General features: G+C 36.0%; 2 protein-coding genes across 7 annotated transcripts in view; both read left to right on the forward strand.

The window, feature by feature from the left end:
* LOC125663553 (galactose mutarotase-like) overlaps positions 1-10,930 on the forward strand; it is a 28,057-nt gene extending 17,127 nt beyond the window's left edge. For 3 of the 6 annotated variants that reach the window (XM_056152969.1, XM_056152970.1, XM_056152968.1), the window contains exons 6-12: positions 2,802-2,932; positions 3,083-3,237; positions 6,131-6,340; positions 6,539-6,620; positions 6,842-6,977; positions 7,279-7,459; positions 8,804-8,977. In XM_056152969.1, coding sequence (XP_056008944.1) covers positions 2,802-2,932; positions 3,083-3,237; positions 6,131-6,340; positions 6,539-6,620; positions 6,842-6,977; positions 7,279-7,459; positions 8,804-8,917 — 1,009 coding nt within the window. In that variant the 3' untranslated portion in view covers positions 8,918-8,977. Of the gene's footprint in view, positions 1-2,801; positions 2,933-3,082; positions 3,238-6,130; positions 6,341-6,538; positions 6,621-6,841; positions 6,978-7,278; positions 7,460-8,803; positions 8,979-9,093 lie in introns of those variants that run through there. The other 3 variants (XM_056152972.1, XM_048895834.2, XM_056152971.1) reach the window with 2 other exon arrangements.
* Positions 10,931-13,395: 2,465 nt separating this feature from the next.
* LOC125663573 (galactose mutarotase-like) lies at positions 13,396-17,943 on the forward strand. The gene is made up of 9 exons (XM_048895837.2): positions 13,396-13,547; positions 13,715-13,778; positions 14,372-14,502; positions 14,665-14,819; positions 15,988-16,197; positions 16,427-16,508; positions 16,728-16,863; positions 17,250-17,430; positions 17,590-17,943. The coding sequence occupies exons 1-9, from the start codon at positions 13,523-13,525 to the stop codon at positions 17,674-17,676; spliced, it is 1,071 nt and encodes a 356-aa protein (XP_048751794.2). The 5' UTR covers positions 13,396-13,522; the 3' UTR covers positions 17,677-17,943.
* Positions 17,944-19,299: the final 1,356 nt, after the last annotated feature.

Genomic DNA, 19,299 nt, shown 5'->3' on the forward strand with positions numbered 1-19,299 from the left:
AATATATGTCAGCAACTTCCCTCATTACATCCCAGCAACGAATGCTGGGCGGAGTTAAAACTGGAATCAGGCTAGGGTGTACAGTAGGTCTGTCCGTCCGTAAAGGATTGATTTCACTTTTCACCTGAAATCACCCAAACTCGTGCACTTAATTGCAATGGAATGAGGATTATGCCTTTCAATTTCGGAGTTGAAATATCAAAGGTCAAGCAATTTCTCTTTATACCTGAAATCACCATACTTCGCACACAAGCTCACTATAGAATTAAAAAAGATTTTTTTTTAATAGAACTTAGGGTCAAAAGGTCAAATGTTAAGCAACCTAGATTCTGATGCATGAGTTCTGGGTGATAAATGGTTTTCCTTTTCATCTGGATGCATTAGTATCAAAACATCATAACATAATCTTCCACAATTCACTGCCTTGATTTGTACCATATTTTAATTGTGCTTTTCAGCACACGATTCTGTATCTATCTCACCATAATTTTACACGAGAAGGTCGCGTTAGCCTAGAGGCTGTGAATTTTGCTTTGCGACCGGCGTCCTCTGGTTTGAGTCTCGATCCCGGCGCCTCGCCAAACGTTAGATATTTAACTTCGTTAGCGACTATTCCTTCGCCAAGCGCCAGTGCTTACTTATGAAAACCACGGTTCTTTTGGCTATGATCTTAGAAAATGGAGGTCCCGTGTCACGGTAGGCGTTGATACGGTAAAGAACCCTCACGACTACGGCTTTGAACGTCATACATAGATCAAAATTTGTGGCACTTCACTTAAAACCAATTTTTAAAAAATCCCAAATGGGACGTGCACAAAAAAAATAAATATCTTCCGACTCCTCGCATTTACGAGGAGATATCGAAGGCAGACACACTGGAAATGTAAATATCATAAAATGTCCTACGAGTACTGATGATTAATTTTAGAATCTAACGAGAACTTAAAGTTGATACATAATTCATATCTCTTTAATCAACTGTTGTCTTTAATTAGATTGAAATTATTTCATCTGAAATATTTAACTGAAAAAATTGTAGGTTACCTTTGACATTATGCATATAGAGCGATGATAGATGATAGATGGTGCATCAAAATTGGTACCGTATAAGTTTTACATTATGACCCCTGGGTCGAGGCCTCTGCTGGTGGACTGTTAGTCCCCGAGGGTCTCTACAGCCCAGTAGCTAAGTACTTCGTAACTAGCTTGAAAATACGGATGTATATTTAATTGCTGTGATAAAAGTTAGAAACTTATTTCAAAATTAAGGATTATCTCTCTCATGCATAGCTCTGACCCTTAGACGAATTTGACCCCAGCCTTTGGCACTCTGTTTTTCTTTTAAGTTCTTACAAGTTTATTGTTATTTCGGATTTCCAATATTTCGGCTTAAGCATCACTGAAGAGACATTATTTGTCGAAATGCGCATCTGGTGCATCAAATTTGGTACCGTATAAGTTACATATTGCTTGATGAAGACATATTTCTTTAATGGAAAGAGGAGATGCTTAAGAAAATGGAAATAGTCTTCGTATATTAAAAACCATCATCAACAAATGTTGAAGTGTATGTAGCAAAATCTAGAATGTTTGTCTCCGATTTATTAAATTGAAATGTAACACTTGAATTTCCGATCGTATTAATTTCAACAAACGTTGCAGTATGAAATAAGCTTTTAAGGATATGAGATCTTTAGAAGAAGGATTGTTGTCTCTCGAAAATATCTTAAAGAGGAAATTCAGTCAACAAGTTTCGTTACACCAAAAAGACTTAATATTTGATACAAAGTTCACAGAAAACTTAGATCATTAAATGCAGATTTAAGGAGGCTCTAACTTCTCTGTACAGGACGACCAGAGAGCCCTGGAGAGCATTGTAAGATGTGAGAGTCTTGTAACGTACATAGTACTAAGGTACTAAACTCAAAGTAATTCGAGATATCTATTTACACAATCCTTTCCAAAGAATGACTACTCCGTTTCTACGGATTACCAATCCGTTTCTATAGATTACCAAATCGCTTTCACAATATACCGCATCGTTATCATGGATTACCAATCCGTTACCACAGATTATAAATCGTTTTCTCGGATTACCAGTCCGGTCCCGAGGATGACCAATGAAATTATTCCCACGAATTACCAAAAAGCAAAAAATCCAAGAGAACGTATTGATGATCCATGATAACGATTTGACAATTCGAGGGAACGATTTGTTAATCCATGGGAACGTATAGGTACTCCATGATAAGTATTTGGCAATCCGTAGGAACGTATAATTAGTATTCCGTGATAATGATTCGGTAAATCATGGGAACGGGTAAGTAAATCGAGATCTGGAATTATTTTGGCTTTTTAAGATTACGGACATCTCTCCTCAGATCTTTCGTAATACAGTACTCGTATATTTTCGATTTTCTATTGGAGTCTGCATCAATTTTATACATCCACATCAAACAAAGAATTACCTCTATTTTCAGATTTCCCCAAACAGTACATTTGTTCAATTTATGCAAGATAAATGATATATCTAGTTGTTTCTGTCGGTTTTACAATGCTGACATCGATGAATGCTTTTGTGATAGTGCAAATTGAATTAAAACTGTCTGAATAAGAAGAAAAAAAAAAGAACAGCGAATTGAATTTGATGTATAATTCAATGAATATATTGATGAATCTTAATTGAAACAGTGTATGTATGTTACTATCTGAATCTTGATACTGTTTGATAATAAAACTGCAATAAAAACCATGAGAATGACCATCTGCATTCACATGAAATGTAATATTGTCCATTACAGATTTACTTTTACCAACAAGAACAACGTCACCGTCAGAATCATCAGTTATGGAGCTACTATAACTGATATTTTAATGCCGGACAAAAACGGAAAGATTGTTGATATTAGTCTGGGATTTGACACAGCAGCAGGTAACCCAATGATAATGTTTGATTCCTGGAAAATGACATGCCTTGATCGATGTTCATCTGAATTTGTTGGTTTTGTCTATATATTGATGAAGATTGTTTAAGTTTTACAACATACATAATTCTAAAACACATTATTATACCCCTCTATAGAATATGAAGATAGACATTCCTACATCGGAGCGGCTCTTGGCCGTATTACCGAAAGGTTAAAAGGGGCACGTTTTACCATAAACGGCGTGGACTACAATGTGTCGGCAAACGAAGGGCAGAACCAGCTCCATGGAGGGTTTTCTGGATTTGATTCTGTAAGTCACGTGTTGTGTGCCAATGATACGATGGCTTTGGGGGAATTAAGAGTCTGTAAGTCGCGTGTTCAATTTCAATGACTCGATGGAGGGTTTTCTGGATAAATCATTTAGATTTCTCGGGTGTTACCCTTGTCAGATATAAAATATATATACATGTATTTGGTCAGATATAAAATATATATACATGTATTAGTTCCGTTAGTCACTCGATGAAAATAAATGGGCTTATTTATAGCAAAATTACGCGATGATGAATTCCTCGCGTATAGTTAGGAATCGTTAGTAGTAAGAAATAACTATCATATTTTAAAACTCTTTTTTCCTCCTATTAATTTCATATCAATTACTATTTTTATTGTGTACCGCAATAAATTCCTTATAGAAACCTATAGTTCTTTTTTTAATAACTTGTGTTGGACTATTATAACCGGAAAATGAGTGAAATCGCCCAGATGAAATCCAAAGGCCCTGTCAGGTTAAAGTAATCAAAGAATATGTTTTATAGTTTGAGTGTCTGTTTTAAAACTGCTAAAATTGCAACCGATTTTCATATTTTTGGTTAAATACGGTTAAAAAACCAGGATTGGAATAGCAAAACGAGAAATAAAAAACTTAGAGAATTTTTTTTATCAGCCGTACAAATTTTGTCGGCCACATACCCCTAGCTTCATTCCATGACAGGGCGCAGTCTTCGGAGATGTCTACTTGTATGATTGGGAAGTCAGTTTGAATTAGAATCTGTAAATCACGTGTCACATGTTAGTGACTTCACGAATGGTCATTTTAAATTGGTTCTGTGCGATGCCAGTTACAGGTTCTGTAAGTTGTGAGCCATTGGTTTTGTGCGATGTGAGTCATTGGTTTTGTAAGCTGTGACCCATTGCTTCTGTAAGCTGTGAGCCAGAAGCCAATGGGTACATAGAGGTTTCTGGTTATTCATATGTGTCTAAAGAGAGGTCAGTGCTCTTCAAATGGGTCATAAAATGTTTCTTGAAAGTGATTCGCTTTATCATAATGCCAGTGAGTTATAACCGTTTTTCACGAGTAATATGTGATATATTAATGGGTACATTGAGGATATCCTGGATGTGTTTTAGCTCACCTGAGCCGAAGGCTCAAGTGAGCTTTTCTGATCAAAATTTGTCCATTGTCTGTCGGCGTCGTCGTCGTTTTAAATTTTTCACATTTTCATCTTCTTCTCAAGAACCACTGGTCCAATTATAACCAAACTTGGCCAAAAGCATCCTTGGGTAAAGGGCTCAAGTTTGTTCAAATGAAGGGCCATGCCCCCTTCAAAGGGGAGATAATCACAAAAATGCAAAAATTGGGTTGGGTCATTTAAAAATCTTCTTATCAAGAACCACTGGGCCAGAGGAGCTGAAATTTTCATGAAAGCTTTCTGACATAGCGCAGATTCAGGGTTTTTCAAATCATGGCACCCAGGGGTAGGTTGGGGCCACAATAAAGGAATAAAGTTTTACATAGAAATATATAGGGACAATCTTTAAAAATCTTCTTCTAAAACATTACTGGGCCAGAGGAGCTGAACTTTTCATGAAAGCTTTCTGAAATAGTGCAGATTCAGGTTTCCTCAAATCATGGCCCCCGGGGGTAGTTTGGGGCCACAGTAGGGGATCAAAAGTTTTACATAGAAATATATAGGAAAAATCTTCTTCTCAAGGACCAATGAGCTAGAAGAGCTTACAATTATATGAAAGCTTCCTGACATAGTGCAGATTCAAGTTTGTTCAAATCATGCCCCCGGGGGTAGATTGGGGCCACAATAGGGGATCAAAGTTTTACATAAAAATATATAGGGAAAATCTTTAAAAATCATCTTCTCAAGAACCACTGAGCCAGAAGAGCTGAGATTTACAGGAAGGTTTCCTGACATAGTGCAGATTCAAGTTTGTAAATATCATGGCTTCCAGGGGTAGGTTGGGGCCACAATACGGACTAAGGTTTTACATGCAAATATATATGGAAAATCTTCAGATATGGGCCAAGGTAACTCAGGTGAGCGATGTGGCCCTTGGGCCTCTTGTTCATTTGATGACGAAAGTTTTGAGCAACGAAAAGATTATTAGGATTTCATTCTCTAGGTTATGTGTTGCATGTCAACGAGTCCTATAAAATGCTCTGCATGTGATTCTGAGAGTTGAATTCCCTGTCAATATGTTCATAGTAGGTTTTCGGGTTTGGGGTTTTTGAATTGATCTATTTCTGAATTTTGATAATCATGAGATACAGTTAAGGAGTCCATGAAAATGTTTCTGGATTGATAGTATAAGATATGAATGACTTCTGGGTTGATAGTGTAAGGTATGAATGACTTCTGGATTGATAGTATAAGGTATGAATGACTTCTGGATGGATAGTATAAGATATGAATGACTTTTGGATTGATAGTATAAGATATGAATGACTTCTGAGTTGATAGTATAAGGTATGAATGACTTCTGGATTGATAGTATAAGGTATGAATGACTTCTGGATTGATAGTATAAGATATGAATGACTTTTGAATTGATAGTATAAGATATGAATGACTTCTGGGTTGATAGTAAAAGGTATGAATGACTTCTGGATTGATAGTATAAGATATGAATGACTTCTGGATTGATAGTATAAGATATGAATGACTTCTGGATTGATAGTATAAGGTATGAATGACTTCTGGATTGATAATATAAGGTATGAATGACTTCTGTATTGATAGTATAAGGTATGAATGACGTTTCAGTGTCTTCACGAACGTTTTCTACAGTTCTGTTGTGATGTTATATTATTATCCTTCCTGGTTTAAGTAGTCCTGACCATCTTAAAAGAGCAACAAAGGTTTGTCTTATTTAAGTTTACCTCACTGAAAATGTTTTTAAAATCATTTCAGAAATTATTTGATGCCAAAATTGAAGGGGACAAGGTTGTGATGACGTACGCAAGTCCAGATGGGGAGGAGGGTTTTCCAGGGAAGCTTACTTCTATTTTTACCTTCCAATTGACCAATGAAAACGAACTTATTCTTGGATATTCGGCACGGACAAATAAAGCAACCCCTGTCAATCTGTCCAACCACGTTTACTTCAATCTGGCGGGACACGTAAGACGTTTAAATATTATTTTATTAGCAACAGTTTGCTTTGAATACGAAAAACTGCTAGTAGTTCATGTAAACAATTCTGAGTGGATAGATAAAATTGTATGTTTTAAAAAAAGAATTGGAAATGAAGTATAAATATTAATGAAAGAAAGTTAAATTTTCTGAAAATGTATATTTTGAAGTTCTTTCATTGTTTAGAAAACGGGTAAAAACGGCAACCACGTGCTAACGGTATATTCGGGTGAATATGTCCCGCTTGATGAAGCTTTTCTTCCCATAGGTAAGTGTGAAATGATCAGAAATCGGCGCTTTGTCTAATTTGCAAGTGAATATCGCACTGTTTCTTTTTGTGAAATGTTTGCTCAAAATTTTTATATCAGACGACCATTCTTTTACATATGCAGCGATCAGCATTTCGAAAAGATTTTGAGAAAATACTTGTAAAGATTGGTTTGGATTTTGGAATACTGTTTTGTAAACAGAGGAGTTGTTTTGGAACAGGTGACGGGAAAATAGCAGTTGTCAATGGAACGCTTTTTGATTTAAGAAAGCCCACACTAGTCAGAAAAGTTATCAGAGACATCATAGTTTCGTGTTATGTGTTTGGAGACCGAGGAAAAATGAAACATGTTGCAAAGTAAGTATTTTGAAAAATGAAAATAGAAAATTTCTAAATCTGAAAACATGTCAACATTTACAAGTGTGAGAAGTGAAAAGGAAACCATTTGATTCCCGATTCACGTATTTAATCAGCAAGTGTTCTTGGATATATACATTGTAAAATGTTTAGTGTTTTTACACGCAAGCATACAAAGCTTTATATAATATCTTTCTAGAAAATAATAAAAGTTCCATATTTTGTATATTTGACTTTGTAAGGTACATGTATGTACATATATACAAATATACAAACTAAGTAAATATTGATATTATTTTAGACTGGAGAACCCAGGAAATGGTCGTTACATCGACGTATACACAACAGAACCGGGTTTAGATGTGTATTTCTCCTCCCACATGAAGCCAAATCTTTACGGAAAAGATGGAGCGGTTTATGGGCCGTTTGAGGATGGAGGCGTCTGTCTTATTCCTTTGCAGTTACCTAGCGGTGTGAACATGGTATGTCGTTTTACTTAGGATTTATGTTACATGTGATTAGGCAGGTTTCATGAACAAAAGTATTTGTTCCATGAAGATGTCAACATAGCATGTCCTTTTCTTATATACAGATATCTCATAGATAATCGATCTTTTTTCGAAAGGTTATTTTTCTCCTCACATTATCACCGTTGTGAGACCGACAATAGTCACATTACCCATGTGAGACAGCCATTGGAGATGTCTCTTTCCCACATTATCACTAGTGTGAGATCGACTTTACCCATGTGAGACAACCATGTGAGATTTTTCTGTCTCACATTGCTGCGACACCATTTGATTGTGACGTCATATACTTTCTATAATTTACGTTACACGGTGAAGTGAAATATTTTGCATTGTTTTCTTTAAATTTTAATGTAGTATAGCTTTCTGGTGGACAACCTTGAGTTTTTTAGTTTACACTTACAGTGACTTTGTGGACCATTTTTGAGTATGCTCTTTCTGCTTATCTAATTAGTTTTTGCATTGAAGTTCAAATGAGGATTTTGATAATTTAGAATTTTCTCAAAGCTCCTAAATTTATGCACTAAACTGTAGGTAAAATGTGAGAAAAATAATCCTTCATTATTTACTCGTGTGGTATAGGGAAATGTCATCTCTGGAACAAGATTCGCTGTCTAGGACTCGGCAAAGCCTCGTCCTAGACGGCGTCTATATCGTCCTATCCTTCAATAGTACACTCGTACTAATGAAGGATTATATTAGTCTTACACTGCGGCTGCGTCATTGATTATAACGTTATAAATTTTCTATGGTTTTCTTTACACGGTGAAGTAAAATTGTTTGCATTGTTTTCGTCAAATTTCGGTTTGACATAGCTTTCTGAGGAACAACCTTGGGCTTTTCAGTTTACATATTAAGTGTAAACAATTTTCGGAAATGCTCTTTCTGACGGTCTAATTTATTTTTGCATTTAAAAAGCCTAGCCCTAGACTGAACATTTTGTCCCCTCGGTGGAATTTACCAATCCCACACTCATACTAACGAAGGATTCTGTTATTATCTTATACAAATATATGGATATCGTGGACAGGACACCTCGTACTCGTAGAAATGAAAATGTCGTAGTTTACTATGTAGTCAAATTTTCCTTGAATATAAGGACATATCTCTATATATCACCGTTATACACCTGATGGAATGAAAGTCAAATTATGTACTCTGTTTATATAATTATGTTCATTATGAATAATCAAATCCTGTAATAGATTTCAGGATTCAAATCGATATAAGTACATTTGGGCTACTGTTAGACTATGCACTATTCTGTTTTTCCTTAATATGCATTCATTTTTAATATAGAATCAGCAAAGTTATAGAAGAAACTTTTCAAATGATACCGACTATAAACATTATGATAATGTTGGTCCCACCCTGGAACCTAAACCCTTGCTTATGGGCTCACGGCGGGTGTGACCGGTGACAGGGGATGCTTACTCCTCCTAGGCACCTGATCCCACCTCTGGTGTGTCCAGGGGTTCGTGTTTGCCCAACTATCTATTTTGTATTGATTATAGGAGTTATGAGATTGATCACTGTTCGTTAACTTCATCTTTCATGTAAATGTTATGAAGTTACAATTTTTTTTCCAGCCTAACTTCCCTGATACTGTACTGCGGCCAGAAGAAACCTACACACAGACAACGATTTACAAATTTGGAATTCACCCAGATATTTGAAATGTATTTGTGAAAAAGAAGTATCAGAAAAACTGTCCTCATTTTTCTTATTGAATTATAAAGGTTCACAATTTCCTCAAAATATGACTGACGTATGAATACCGTTTGAAGGCAACCAATGGCCACGGCCCTTAGGAAAATTAGTCTTTAAGCATGTGTATAGGAGAGGTAGGTTCACTATGGCAAAATCGACCCAATTGCTTTGCAATACGCCGGTTTCAAGATACATTCGAGTTATTTCCCTTTGAAGAACTCTCGTACATAGTAAGGCGCGAAGCAACTTCTTTACATGCGGGAGTGGGACGAATATTCATCACTGCATAAGTAAATGTATTCAGTATTTTTCTCATACGCTGTTTCATCACCCAAATTTAACTGATACACAAACTAAGTGATAAGTATTCAGGGAGTAATTAAACACATGGAATTCTTATTATATCACGTAATTTCGTTGGTCGTAGGTATCATATCCAGGATATTACTTTCAAATATTACATTGTTTTTATGTTTATGGTTTAGTAAAACATTTCTTTCGATAGTATTTTGTATTTCCTACATTTAAATATCTAAAGAGAAGCCACTTTCAATACATTTTATCGTCTACCTCACTGACTGTAGGTTCACTCTGTCCCACTTAGGCACTCAAGTTCTACTAAATGTACCTCCTACACAGGAGAACTCTCATCTCGAAACTGGCGTATTGAACAATCCAGGTAGTGTTGAATTTATTACATAGATAAACAACTTTTAAAAAACAAGAAATTTCAAAATTATCCCACCGATTTGATTCTATTAACACCTTTATGGGAGTACTGAAGATGTAGAATTTAAACCACTTACATATTATATTTGACGGGTGATAAGATATCCGATGTATCGGCCATTGTAACGTATTGACATTCGAAGTGTCCGTGTGCATGCATCTATGAAGGATGTTGACAACTGTAACGCATTTCATCATCCGTCAAAATCGTTCATATACAGCAATTTCTGACGATGCTGTAAAGTTCACTCTGTGTCACGATCCAAAATAACAAACTACTAAAATTGGAGTATGCTGTATGTCATGATTTAAGTCAGGTGGGCTGCATATATTCTATTGATGATCTAGGTAAACTATATTCATTGTCAGTTTCTCTGGTGTCAATCACATACTCTCCTTTGATGGGAATATACCAGTGCTTAGTAGTTTAATCAACAGTCTAAATCCACACCGCATTTACAGCTTGATTGATTGAGGCAGTGTGCATAAAGTATCGTGTCCAAGGACACAAGGCAAAACAATGATGCTGATATTCGCCCCTCAGATATTTCCCGTACGCCTTTGACAACTGATACAACGAATTATGGTGTTATATATATATATATATATATATATATATATATAAATGCAGCCATTCCACTGACATGGAATTTCTCTGAGATTAAAGGTGGAACTGTGATTGGCATTAGGCAATGTGTATTGTATGTTTATTTTCATTGTTGCGTATGCTAGAAGACTTGTGGCATTTCTTTTCCTCCATATACTGATATAAATATATTTACAATAAACTGTGACTATTTGTTTTAGATGTGATGTTAAATTGAGAAATTAAACATTTCTGGAATTGTTGATATCACATTATCCACATAATTTTGTAAAATTTAATTTGCGTGCTATGTTACAATGTGTCTTACTGGTTTTTAAAATATCAATTCTGATGTTGATATCTTCATTGATAGATATGATGAAATAAATATTTTGACATTCTAGAAGTCTTCGTATTTTTGATTGTTGACAATCTACACAAAAGAATGAAGCTGTGTATACGATTTCGAGTAACTCTGTTACTCTCAGCCTGAATCTTTGAAATCACCATTTGTGAATGGTATATTGGGATGACGTAGAGCGAACCAGTATTATGACTTATTGACCTGTGAGCTCGAAGTAAAGGACACGACAGAGTCGTCCACTTCTGCTTCATACTTAGATATTTTATTGAAAGTAGACATTAACGGCAAACTGACAACTCAACTGTATGATAAGCGGCATGATTTCAGCTCCTCCATCGTCAACTCCCCATATTTATGTAGCAATATTCCATTATCACCTGCATATGGTGTTTATATATCTCAACTGATTCGATATGCAAGAGCTTGTTCTGCGTATAGTCAGTTTTTAAATCGAGGTAAGCTACTGACAAAGTTGATGGTACAGGTGTTTCAACAGTCTCGATGGAAGTCAGCATTTCGCAAATTCTATGGTCATTATAACGATCTAGTTCGTCAATACAACCTATCATTGGGTCAAATGCTGTCTGACGTGTTTCATACCGGTTGTTAAGCTGTTCTTGGCACACTGATAACTCCGTTTACCTGATCAGGATAAAGGGCTCACGGCGGGTGTGACCAGTGACAGGGGATGCTTACTCCTCCTAGGCACCCAATCCCACCTCTGGTGTGTCCAGGGGTCCGTGTTTGCCCAACTATCTATTTTGTATTGCTTATAGGAGTTATGAGATTGATCACTGTTCGTTATCTTCACCTTTCATTGTAATTTTTCAAAGATCTTTATCCTTGCATAGCTCGAACAAAAACTATGCATGCTTATAAATAACATGGAGCACTCTGCCAAAATTGCTCATGACCTCTGGGTCGGGAGTTCAGACTCTGGGTTGGGACCCAAATGAACATGATTTAATCTTTAAAATTCCTGTTCGTTATTTTTGTGCGTTGTGAATAAATACTTTGTATGATTATAAAAAGCATGGAGCTGTCTGCCAAAATTGTAAAACTCTAAGCTCCTCTTCCTGGATTTTCGAGCTTTCGAGTTGGGCCTAATATGAATATATAACAAAATTGCATTTAATCTTTAAAAATCGGTTGTTGTTTTTTGTTTTGTTATGCTTTTGTGCATTTTAAAAAATATTGTGATATTGTATGAAATGTTATATAAAGCCTCTAGCTGTCTACCAAAATTGTGAAATTTCCAATCCTTGGGCCAGGGATCCAAATAGGTATATAGATCAAGTGAAGATGCATTTCAGCTTGAAGATTCGTCTTGTTAGTCCCTCACATTATAAAAACGTGTAGCCTTCCACATGTACGTCAATTTCATGAAGGGAAATTATTCTCTTTACGTCGGTGCATTTTGACAAAATACTATGAGGTGAAGATAACGAACAGTGATCAGTCCCAAACATCCTATAAAAGATATAATTAAGTAAGGCAAACTCGGGCCCCTGGAAACACCAAAGTTGGGATTGACCTGTCACACCCGCCGTGAGCCCTATTTCTTGACTAGTTAAACAGAGTAATCCGTAGTTAAAATCAGAATGTAAATTAAAATTGCCGTGAAGGGTAAAGATAGAGACTTAGTAGAACAATTACTGGATCCTGCAATCTACCCCAGTTTGTAAGGGTTTAGTGTAACTTGGAATCCAAATCGATAGTTTAAAGTGTCAACGGAATGATAATAGGAGATAAAATCGTGAAAAACTTCTTCTATATCGGGGACTTATTCTTACGGGATAACCTTTGGGCTTTTAAAAAGAATATACCCTACTGTCATTGTTTAATATGTTGAAGTACACAATAGAAAAAACAACACAAATATATCTACACCTGCGTAATGGTGGCGGTGTTTGGCCTGTAATATGTCATGTGATCGAAATGTAAGCTATCTGCATGTAAAACTATTTTCGGTCAGAATTGTAAGCATGGGAAGTGTTTCTCCATTCACCTAGACGCACCAATTTGAACTGTCGTACAGACATTAGATACTATAACAAATTGTAATGCTCTTTAAACACTAGAAAACAACAATTCGGTCGTTTGAAACGTTCAATATACCACAATACAATAAGGCATATAGTACTTATTGATAGCCAGAAACGTTCAATATACCGCAATACAATAAGTCATATATTACTTATTGATAGCCAGAAACGGTCAATATACCACAATACAATAAGGCATATAGTACTTATTGATAGTCAGAAACGGTCAATATACCGCAATACAATAAGACATATATTACTTATTGATAGACAGAAACGTTCAATATACCGCGATACAATAAGGCATATAGTACTTATTGATAGCCGCCAATGTCAGGGCATTAATGTGCTCTTCTTACTTACCGACATTACCTCCCTGTCACGTGTAGTCTACGACTTTATAAAAGATACCACTTATCAAAATTTAACTGGCGATCTGGAGGCTTATCTTCAATTCAAGAGAAGTCAGATAGAATGAACCGAAGTTAGACCTGACTATAAAACTGCGTGAACATTCGGTATATTGTTTCCTCTCTGAATTGTCGAATTGTGAAATCAACTGTCAATTTATACATTGGAGAGAGATGGACGTTCCAAAAACAAATACTGGTGAGACATCTGTTAACTTATCTCTTTGGGCTACGATCTTACAAGTTTTATACTACCGTAAGACTGCATTTTTTTCATTTTGCTTTTTGTCATATATTCCTCAAAGACATATCATACATATGGATTCTCCTAGGATAATGTTTCATCTGTTATCAATATCTGCTTAGGAGTTCCTGTAATCCCAACGGCAGAACCATTTGGTAATATCAAAGATGGTAGACAAGTGAAAAGGTTAGTTAGATATATGTATTTTTTATCATTACAGTTTGCTTTATTTGTATCCCATTTGAAATATTTTCATTCATACTTCTAGGCTACTGTGTCTCCGAACGATTGATTGTATCTTGTTTAACGTCTCGAGAATTTTTCACTCATATCAAGACGTCACCACTGCCGGTGAAGGGCCTCAAATTTAGGCCTATGCTCGGCACTCACGGCCATTGAGCTGTGAGGGTTCTTTAACGTGCCACACCTACTGTGAAGCGGGCTCTCTCTCTCTCTCTCTCTCTCTCTCTCTCTCTCTCAACCCGTTTCATTTTCAATCTAACTCTTGAAGATTGAAAATAAAATCGGGGATGTTTACTCCTCCTAGGCACCTGATCCCACCTCTCATATGTCCAGGGGTCCGTGTTTGCCCAACTCTTAATTTAGTATTTCTGATAGGAGTTATGGGATTGATCATGGTTCGTTATCGTCACCTTTTCGTTCATATTGTTCATGCTAGTAAATGGATCAAATTAATGCTGTTTCATTATCAAACATTCGAATGTCACTGTGAGATTATCACACACATTAGCATCAAACATCAACATTGTAATTTACAGATTTACTTTCGCTAACACGAATAACCTCACCATCAGAATTATCAATTATGGAGCTACTATAACTGATATTCTAGTGCCGGACAAAAACGGAAAGATTGATGATATTAGTCTGGGATTTGACACAGCAGCAGGTAACCCAATGATAATGTTTGATTCCTGGAAAAGACATGGGGTAAAACACATGTCTCTTTTGATCTCCATCGGAATTTGTCAGATTTGTTCATGACTTAAAGATTTATTTCAAGTTGCACACCATATATTTTTAAAGAAAACATGCTTTTTTCACTTTATAGAATATGAAGCAAGACATTCCTACATCGGAGCGGCTCTTGGCCGTATTACCGAACGGTTAAAAGGGGCACGTTTTACCATAGACGGCGTGGACTACAATGTGTCGGCAAACGAAGGGCAGAACCAGGTCCATGGAGGGTTTTCTGGATTTGATTCTGTAAGTCACGTGTTTCACTTAGAGGTCAGTGATTCAATGGAGGGTTTAACGAATTTTATCCTGTAAGTCACGTGTTACTTCAATGATTCCATTGAGAGTTTCGTAAGGTTAAGATAATCTCATAACTCCTATAAGCAACACAAAATAGAGAGTTTTGCAAACACGGACCTCTGGATATACCAGAGGTGGGATCAGGTGCCTAGGAAGAGTAAGCATCCCCTGTTGACCGGTCACACCCGCCGTGAGCCCCATATCTTGATCAGGTAAAATTTAAGAACCTTGCTACAAAATGCTCCAATTAGATTACCAACTCTCAATGAAAATGGATGCTAGAAAATATATGCACAGGTCCCAGAGCGTGGACTGCGGCGACGAAAGATTCCAGGATACCACGAACTATGCCGCTTACAATCTAGCTATGTCTTGCTTTGTTTTGTAATAAAGCAGGGGTTTTGGCAGTTGGGTGAGTCAGCGTCAAAATTTTCATGCATACCTTTGATAGTTTGCGTATTCAAGAATATCGGAGTTCAAATTGTTAATTGCAAAGGATATACCTTTTGTGTAGTTTATTAGAAAGGAAATCAGAAAAAAACTTACATGTATTCAATATTTCATCAGCAGTTCGGTCGCGTTCAACTAGATTTATTCCTTTATCCCGATGACAAATGTGCATGATTTGATTGAAGGTTTTTACATATGAGTTACATGTTAGTGATTCAACGGATTTCGTTCTATTTGTTAAGAGCCACTGGATCTGCAAGTTGTGATCCACAGTGAAATGGGCGCACGAACGTGGATTTTTGTTTTTGTTTGTTTGTGCTTTTTGGTTTTTAAGGAGAGTTTAGTAACCCTGTTAAAAGGTCTTGGAAGATTTCCTGAATATGACTCACTGGGTTTTAATATATATATATATATATATATATATATATATATATATATATATGTGTGTGTGTGTGTGTGTGTGTGTGTGTATATATATATACATATGCCAATCAGTTAATTAAGGGGTTTCATAAGTTTACATGGGTCCAGTCACGGTCGTCTGGAATGATGAGATACTTGTTTTAAACCCCATTGTTTTACATTACACTCTTCACTTGTATTGACAATCTAAGAATGTATCTATACTATTCATCTCATCTCAGCTGATAATGTTCAACCATTTCAGAAATTATTTGATGCCAAAATTGAAGGGGACAAGGTTGTGATGACGTACGTAAGTCCTGATGGGGAGGAGGGCTTTCCGGGGGAGCTTACTTCTATTTTTACCTTCCAATTGACCAATGAAAACGAACTTATTCTTGGATATTCGGCACGGACAAATAAAGCAACCCCTGTCAATCTGTCCAACCACGTTTACTTCAATCTGGAGGGACACGTAAATACCTTTAAACTTATTCTATGAAAATAATATGTTTCAAATAAAAGAATATAGTTCAAATATGCATGTATGAAATTCTTAGTGGAAAGATATTTTTTTTAATTTCATAATTTTCAAAAATAAAACACAAGGACGAATATAAAACACATCATGTGAGATTTGGCAGTCATTCAGAAAATGTGTATTTTGGAAAAGACTCTTGAAATGATTGTTTAATACTGTTTAGAAAGCAGGCTCAAACGGTGACCACATGCTAACAACTTATTCCGATAGATATGTTCCGATTGACGAGGCCTTTCATCCCAAAGGCAAGTCTGAAATGAACGGAAAAAATTGCTTTGTTTCAATTGTGTAACTCAATAGCATACAATATATATTTTTGCGAATTGCTTTTTTTAATTTGAGATCAGATTATTCTTTGAAATATGCAGCGATTTGCCTTTCGAAATGGGTTTGTGAAGATGCCTATCAAGATTCACAAGGACTTTCAACTGTTATTTTGTAAATGAGTGCTTATATTGCAACAGGTGATGGTGAAATAGCAACTGTCAACGGGACACTGTTTGATTTAAGAAAACCAACGAGTGTGCGGAAAGTTATCACAGACATCATAGTTTCATGTTATGTATTTGGCGATCGAGGGAAAATGAAACATGTCGCAAAGTAAGAATTAAAATAATAAATGAACGAAAATATTTCATATTTATACAGTATTAAATGTAACGCTTTAACATTTCTTAGCAATATTTACATTCAATGAATCTTTTTTCATATGTCTTTTAAAATTGTTCATCATAGAGAATGAATACGTGTTTGTTGCAAATTGTACCTCGGTTATTGCAAAGATCAAAGGAATGCCGCGGTCATTATTCTGCGATATACCGTCATACTTAATATCTGTTTATGAGAAAATTGATACGCATCTTGCATGCTCTTCATGTTTTGCTAGTACAACAATGAAATCGATAACTGATAATTCACTTTTAAAATCATTGAAAAAAAAGATCAGTATATCTGTGTTTGTGACTAATAAATTGATAATTTTTAAGACTTGAGAACCCAGGAAATGGTCGTTACATCGACGTATACACAACAGAACCAGGGTTAGATGTATATTTCTCCTCCCACATGAAGCCAAAGCTCCACGGAAAAGATGGAGCGGTTTATGGGCCGTTTGAGGATGGAGGAGTCTGTCTTATTCCTTTTCAGTTACCTAGCGGTGTGAACATGGTATGTCGTTTTACTTAGGTTTTTGCTTAATTAGGTTTTTTGTTACATGTGATTATGCAGATCTCATAACTCATACACTTCCTGTAAGGTGTGATAATACACCATGACTACCGTCAGACTATATACTGCATTTTATTAAAACCAAAATTTTATTTTCAGCCAAACTTCCCCGATACTATACTGCGACCAGGAGAAACCTACACACAGACAACAATTTACAAATTTGGAATTCATCCAGATATTTGAAATGTATCTCTGAGAAAGGAATGTGAAAGAATTATCATTCACGCATAGCTCTTATCCTTAGACGAATTTGACTCCACTTTTTTGGCACACTGTTTTTCCCTATGATAGCTCTAAAACTTCATTGTTATTTCGGATTTCAAACATTTCGGTTGAGCATCACTGAAGAGACATTATTTGTCGAAATGCGCATCTAGTGCATCAAAATTGGTACCGTATAAGTTTTTACATGATTACTTCTCAAATAAAATAAAGAAAATCAATACCTTCTCCACACCTTCCTCAAAATATAACGAATGTGGGGATTGCACTTGAAACCAAGGAAAAGTACATGTATCTTTTCAACTGAACGTCCACAGCTCTTTAATAAGTCAATAAAGATACACAGTGTATGAAGGATGTCAAATCACGATTGGCACAATCGATCCGGTTGATTTGCAATTTCAGTTTAGACAATTTACCTTAAAATTCCTATATCAATATAAAATTCAATAAATTGATTGATTGATTGATGTTTTCCGCCACACTCAACAATTTTTCAGTTATCTGGTGGCGCCCAGTTTTTTTGTTGGTGGAAGAGAAAACCCAGATACAATATACCTGGGAAGAGACCACCGACCTTCTGAAAGTAAACTGGGAAACTTCCTCACTTACCGGCGCGAGCGGGATTCGAACCCGCACCGATAGAGGTAAGAGGCCATGTGATTTTGAGCGCGATGCTCTAACCACTCGTCCACGGAGGCCCTAAATTCAATAGAAAATTACATTTTTTTCAGATGCCACTGATATGATTTTTTTTAATAGCTTTTTTAGAGGAGTACTAGTAATGTGTATGATATTTTTATGCCTCCGAGATCGGGGGCATATTGTTTTTGTCCTGTCTGTCATTCTGTAATTCCTTCATTCTGTCTGAAACTTTAACCTTGCTAATAACTTTAGAACAGTAAGTGCTAGAGCTTTGATATTTCGCATGAATATCCCTTGTGACATGACCTTTCCGTGGGTACCAACATTTTGACCTGTGACCTTCACCTTGGAGTTTGACCTAATTTTTGAAAACTTTAACCTTGCTAATAACTTTTGAACAGTAAGTGCCAGAGCTTTGATATTTCACATGAGACTCAGTATTCCTGGTGACAAGACCTTTCGATGGGTATCAAAATGTTTGACCCTGTGACCCTGACCTTGGAGTTTGACCTACGTTTAATTTTTTTTTTTACATTGGTTATAACTTCTAAATGGTAAATATTAGAACTTTCATATTGTACATGAGAATTTCTTGTCACACGATTTTTCTACTGGTACTGTAACGGCACTCTATTGCCGTCAATCTATCATGAGTTCGAAAAGAACCTCTTTGCTTAACAAAAGTATAATTTTCCTCAATCACTGATTGGATATATATCTATTTATTTGAATGTCCCTACCTTGGGTTGAAATCAAGAAGTAAATCAATAATAAATGGAAGTCAAGACTTTAAGAAAGTAAATAATATGTTTCCTTAACTAAATAGACTAGTACCAGAAACAGATTGGCTCTATTCGGGCCACTATTCCCAGCACTAGCTATTTCCCTGACTTACTGTCAGTGCTATGGTCGGCCACAATGGACAACCACTCCGGAAAA

The sequence above is a fragment of the Ostrea edulis genome, chromosome 1 (assembly GCF_947568905.1).
Source record: "Ostrea edulis chromosome 1, xbOstEdul1.1, whole genome shotgun sequence".
In the NCBI taxonomy this organism is placed as follows: domain Eukaryota; kingdom Metazoa; phylum Mollusca; class Bivalvia; order Ostreida; family Ostreidae; genus Ostrea; species Ostrea edulis.

Bases quoted from the DNA above. Each gene is read 5' to 3' on its own strand.
- LOC125663573 (XM_048895837.2), top strand. From the start codon at position 13,523: ATGGACGTTCCAAAAACAAATACTG. The intron at 13,779-14,371 runs GTTAGTTAGATA...TGTAATTTACAG, and splicing joins GATGGTAGACAAGTGAAAAG to ATTTACTTTCGCTAACACGA. The intron at 16,864-17,249 runs GTAAGAATTAAA...ATAATTTTTAAG, and splicing joins AAAATGAAACATGTCGCAAA to ACTTGAGAACCCAGGAAATG.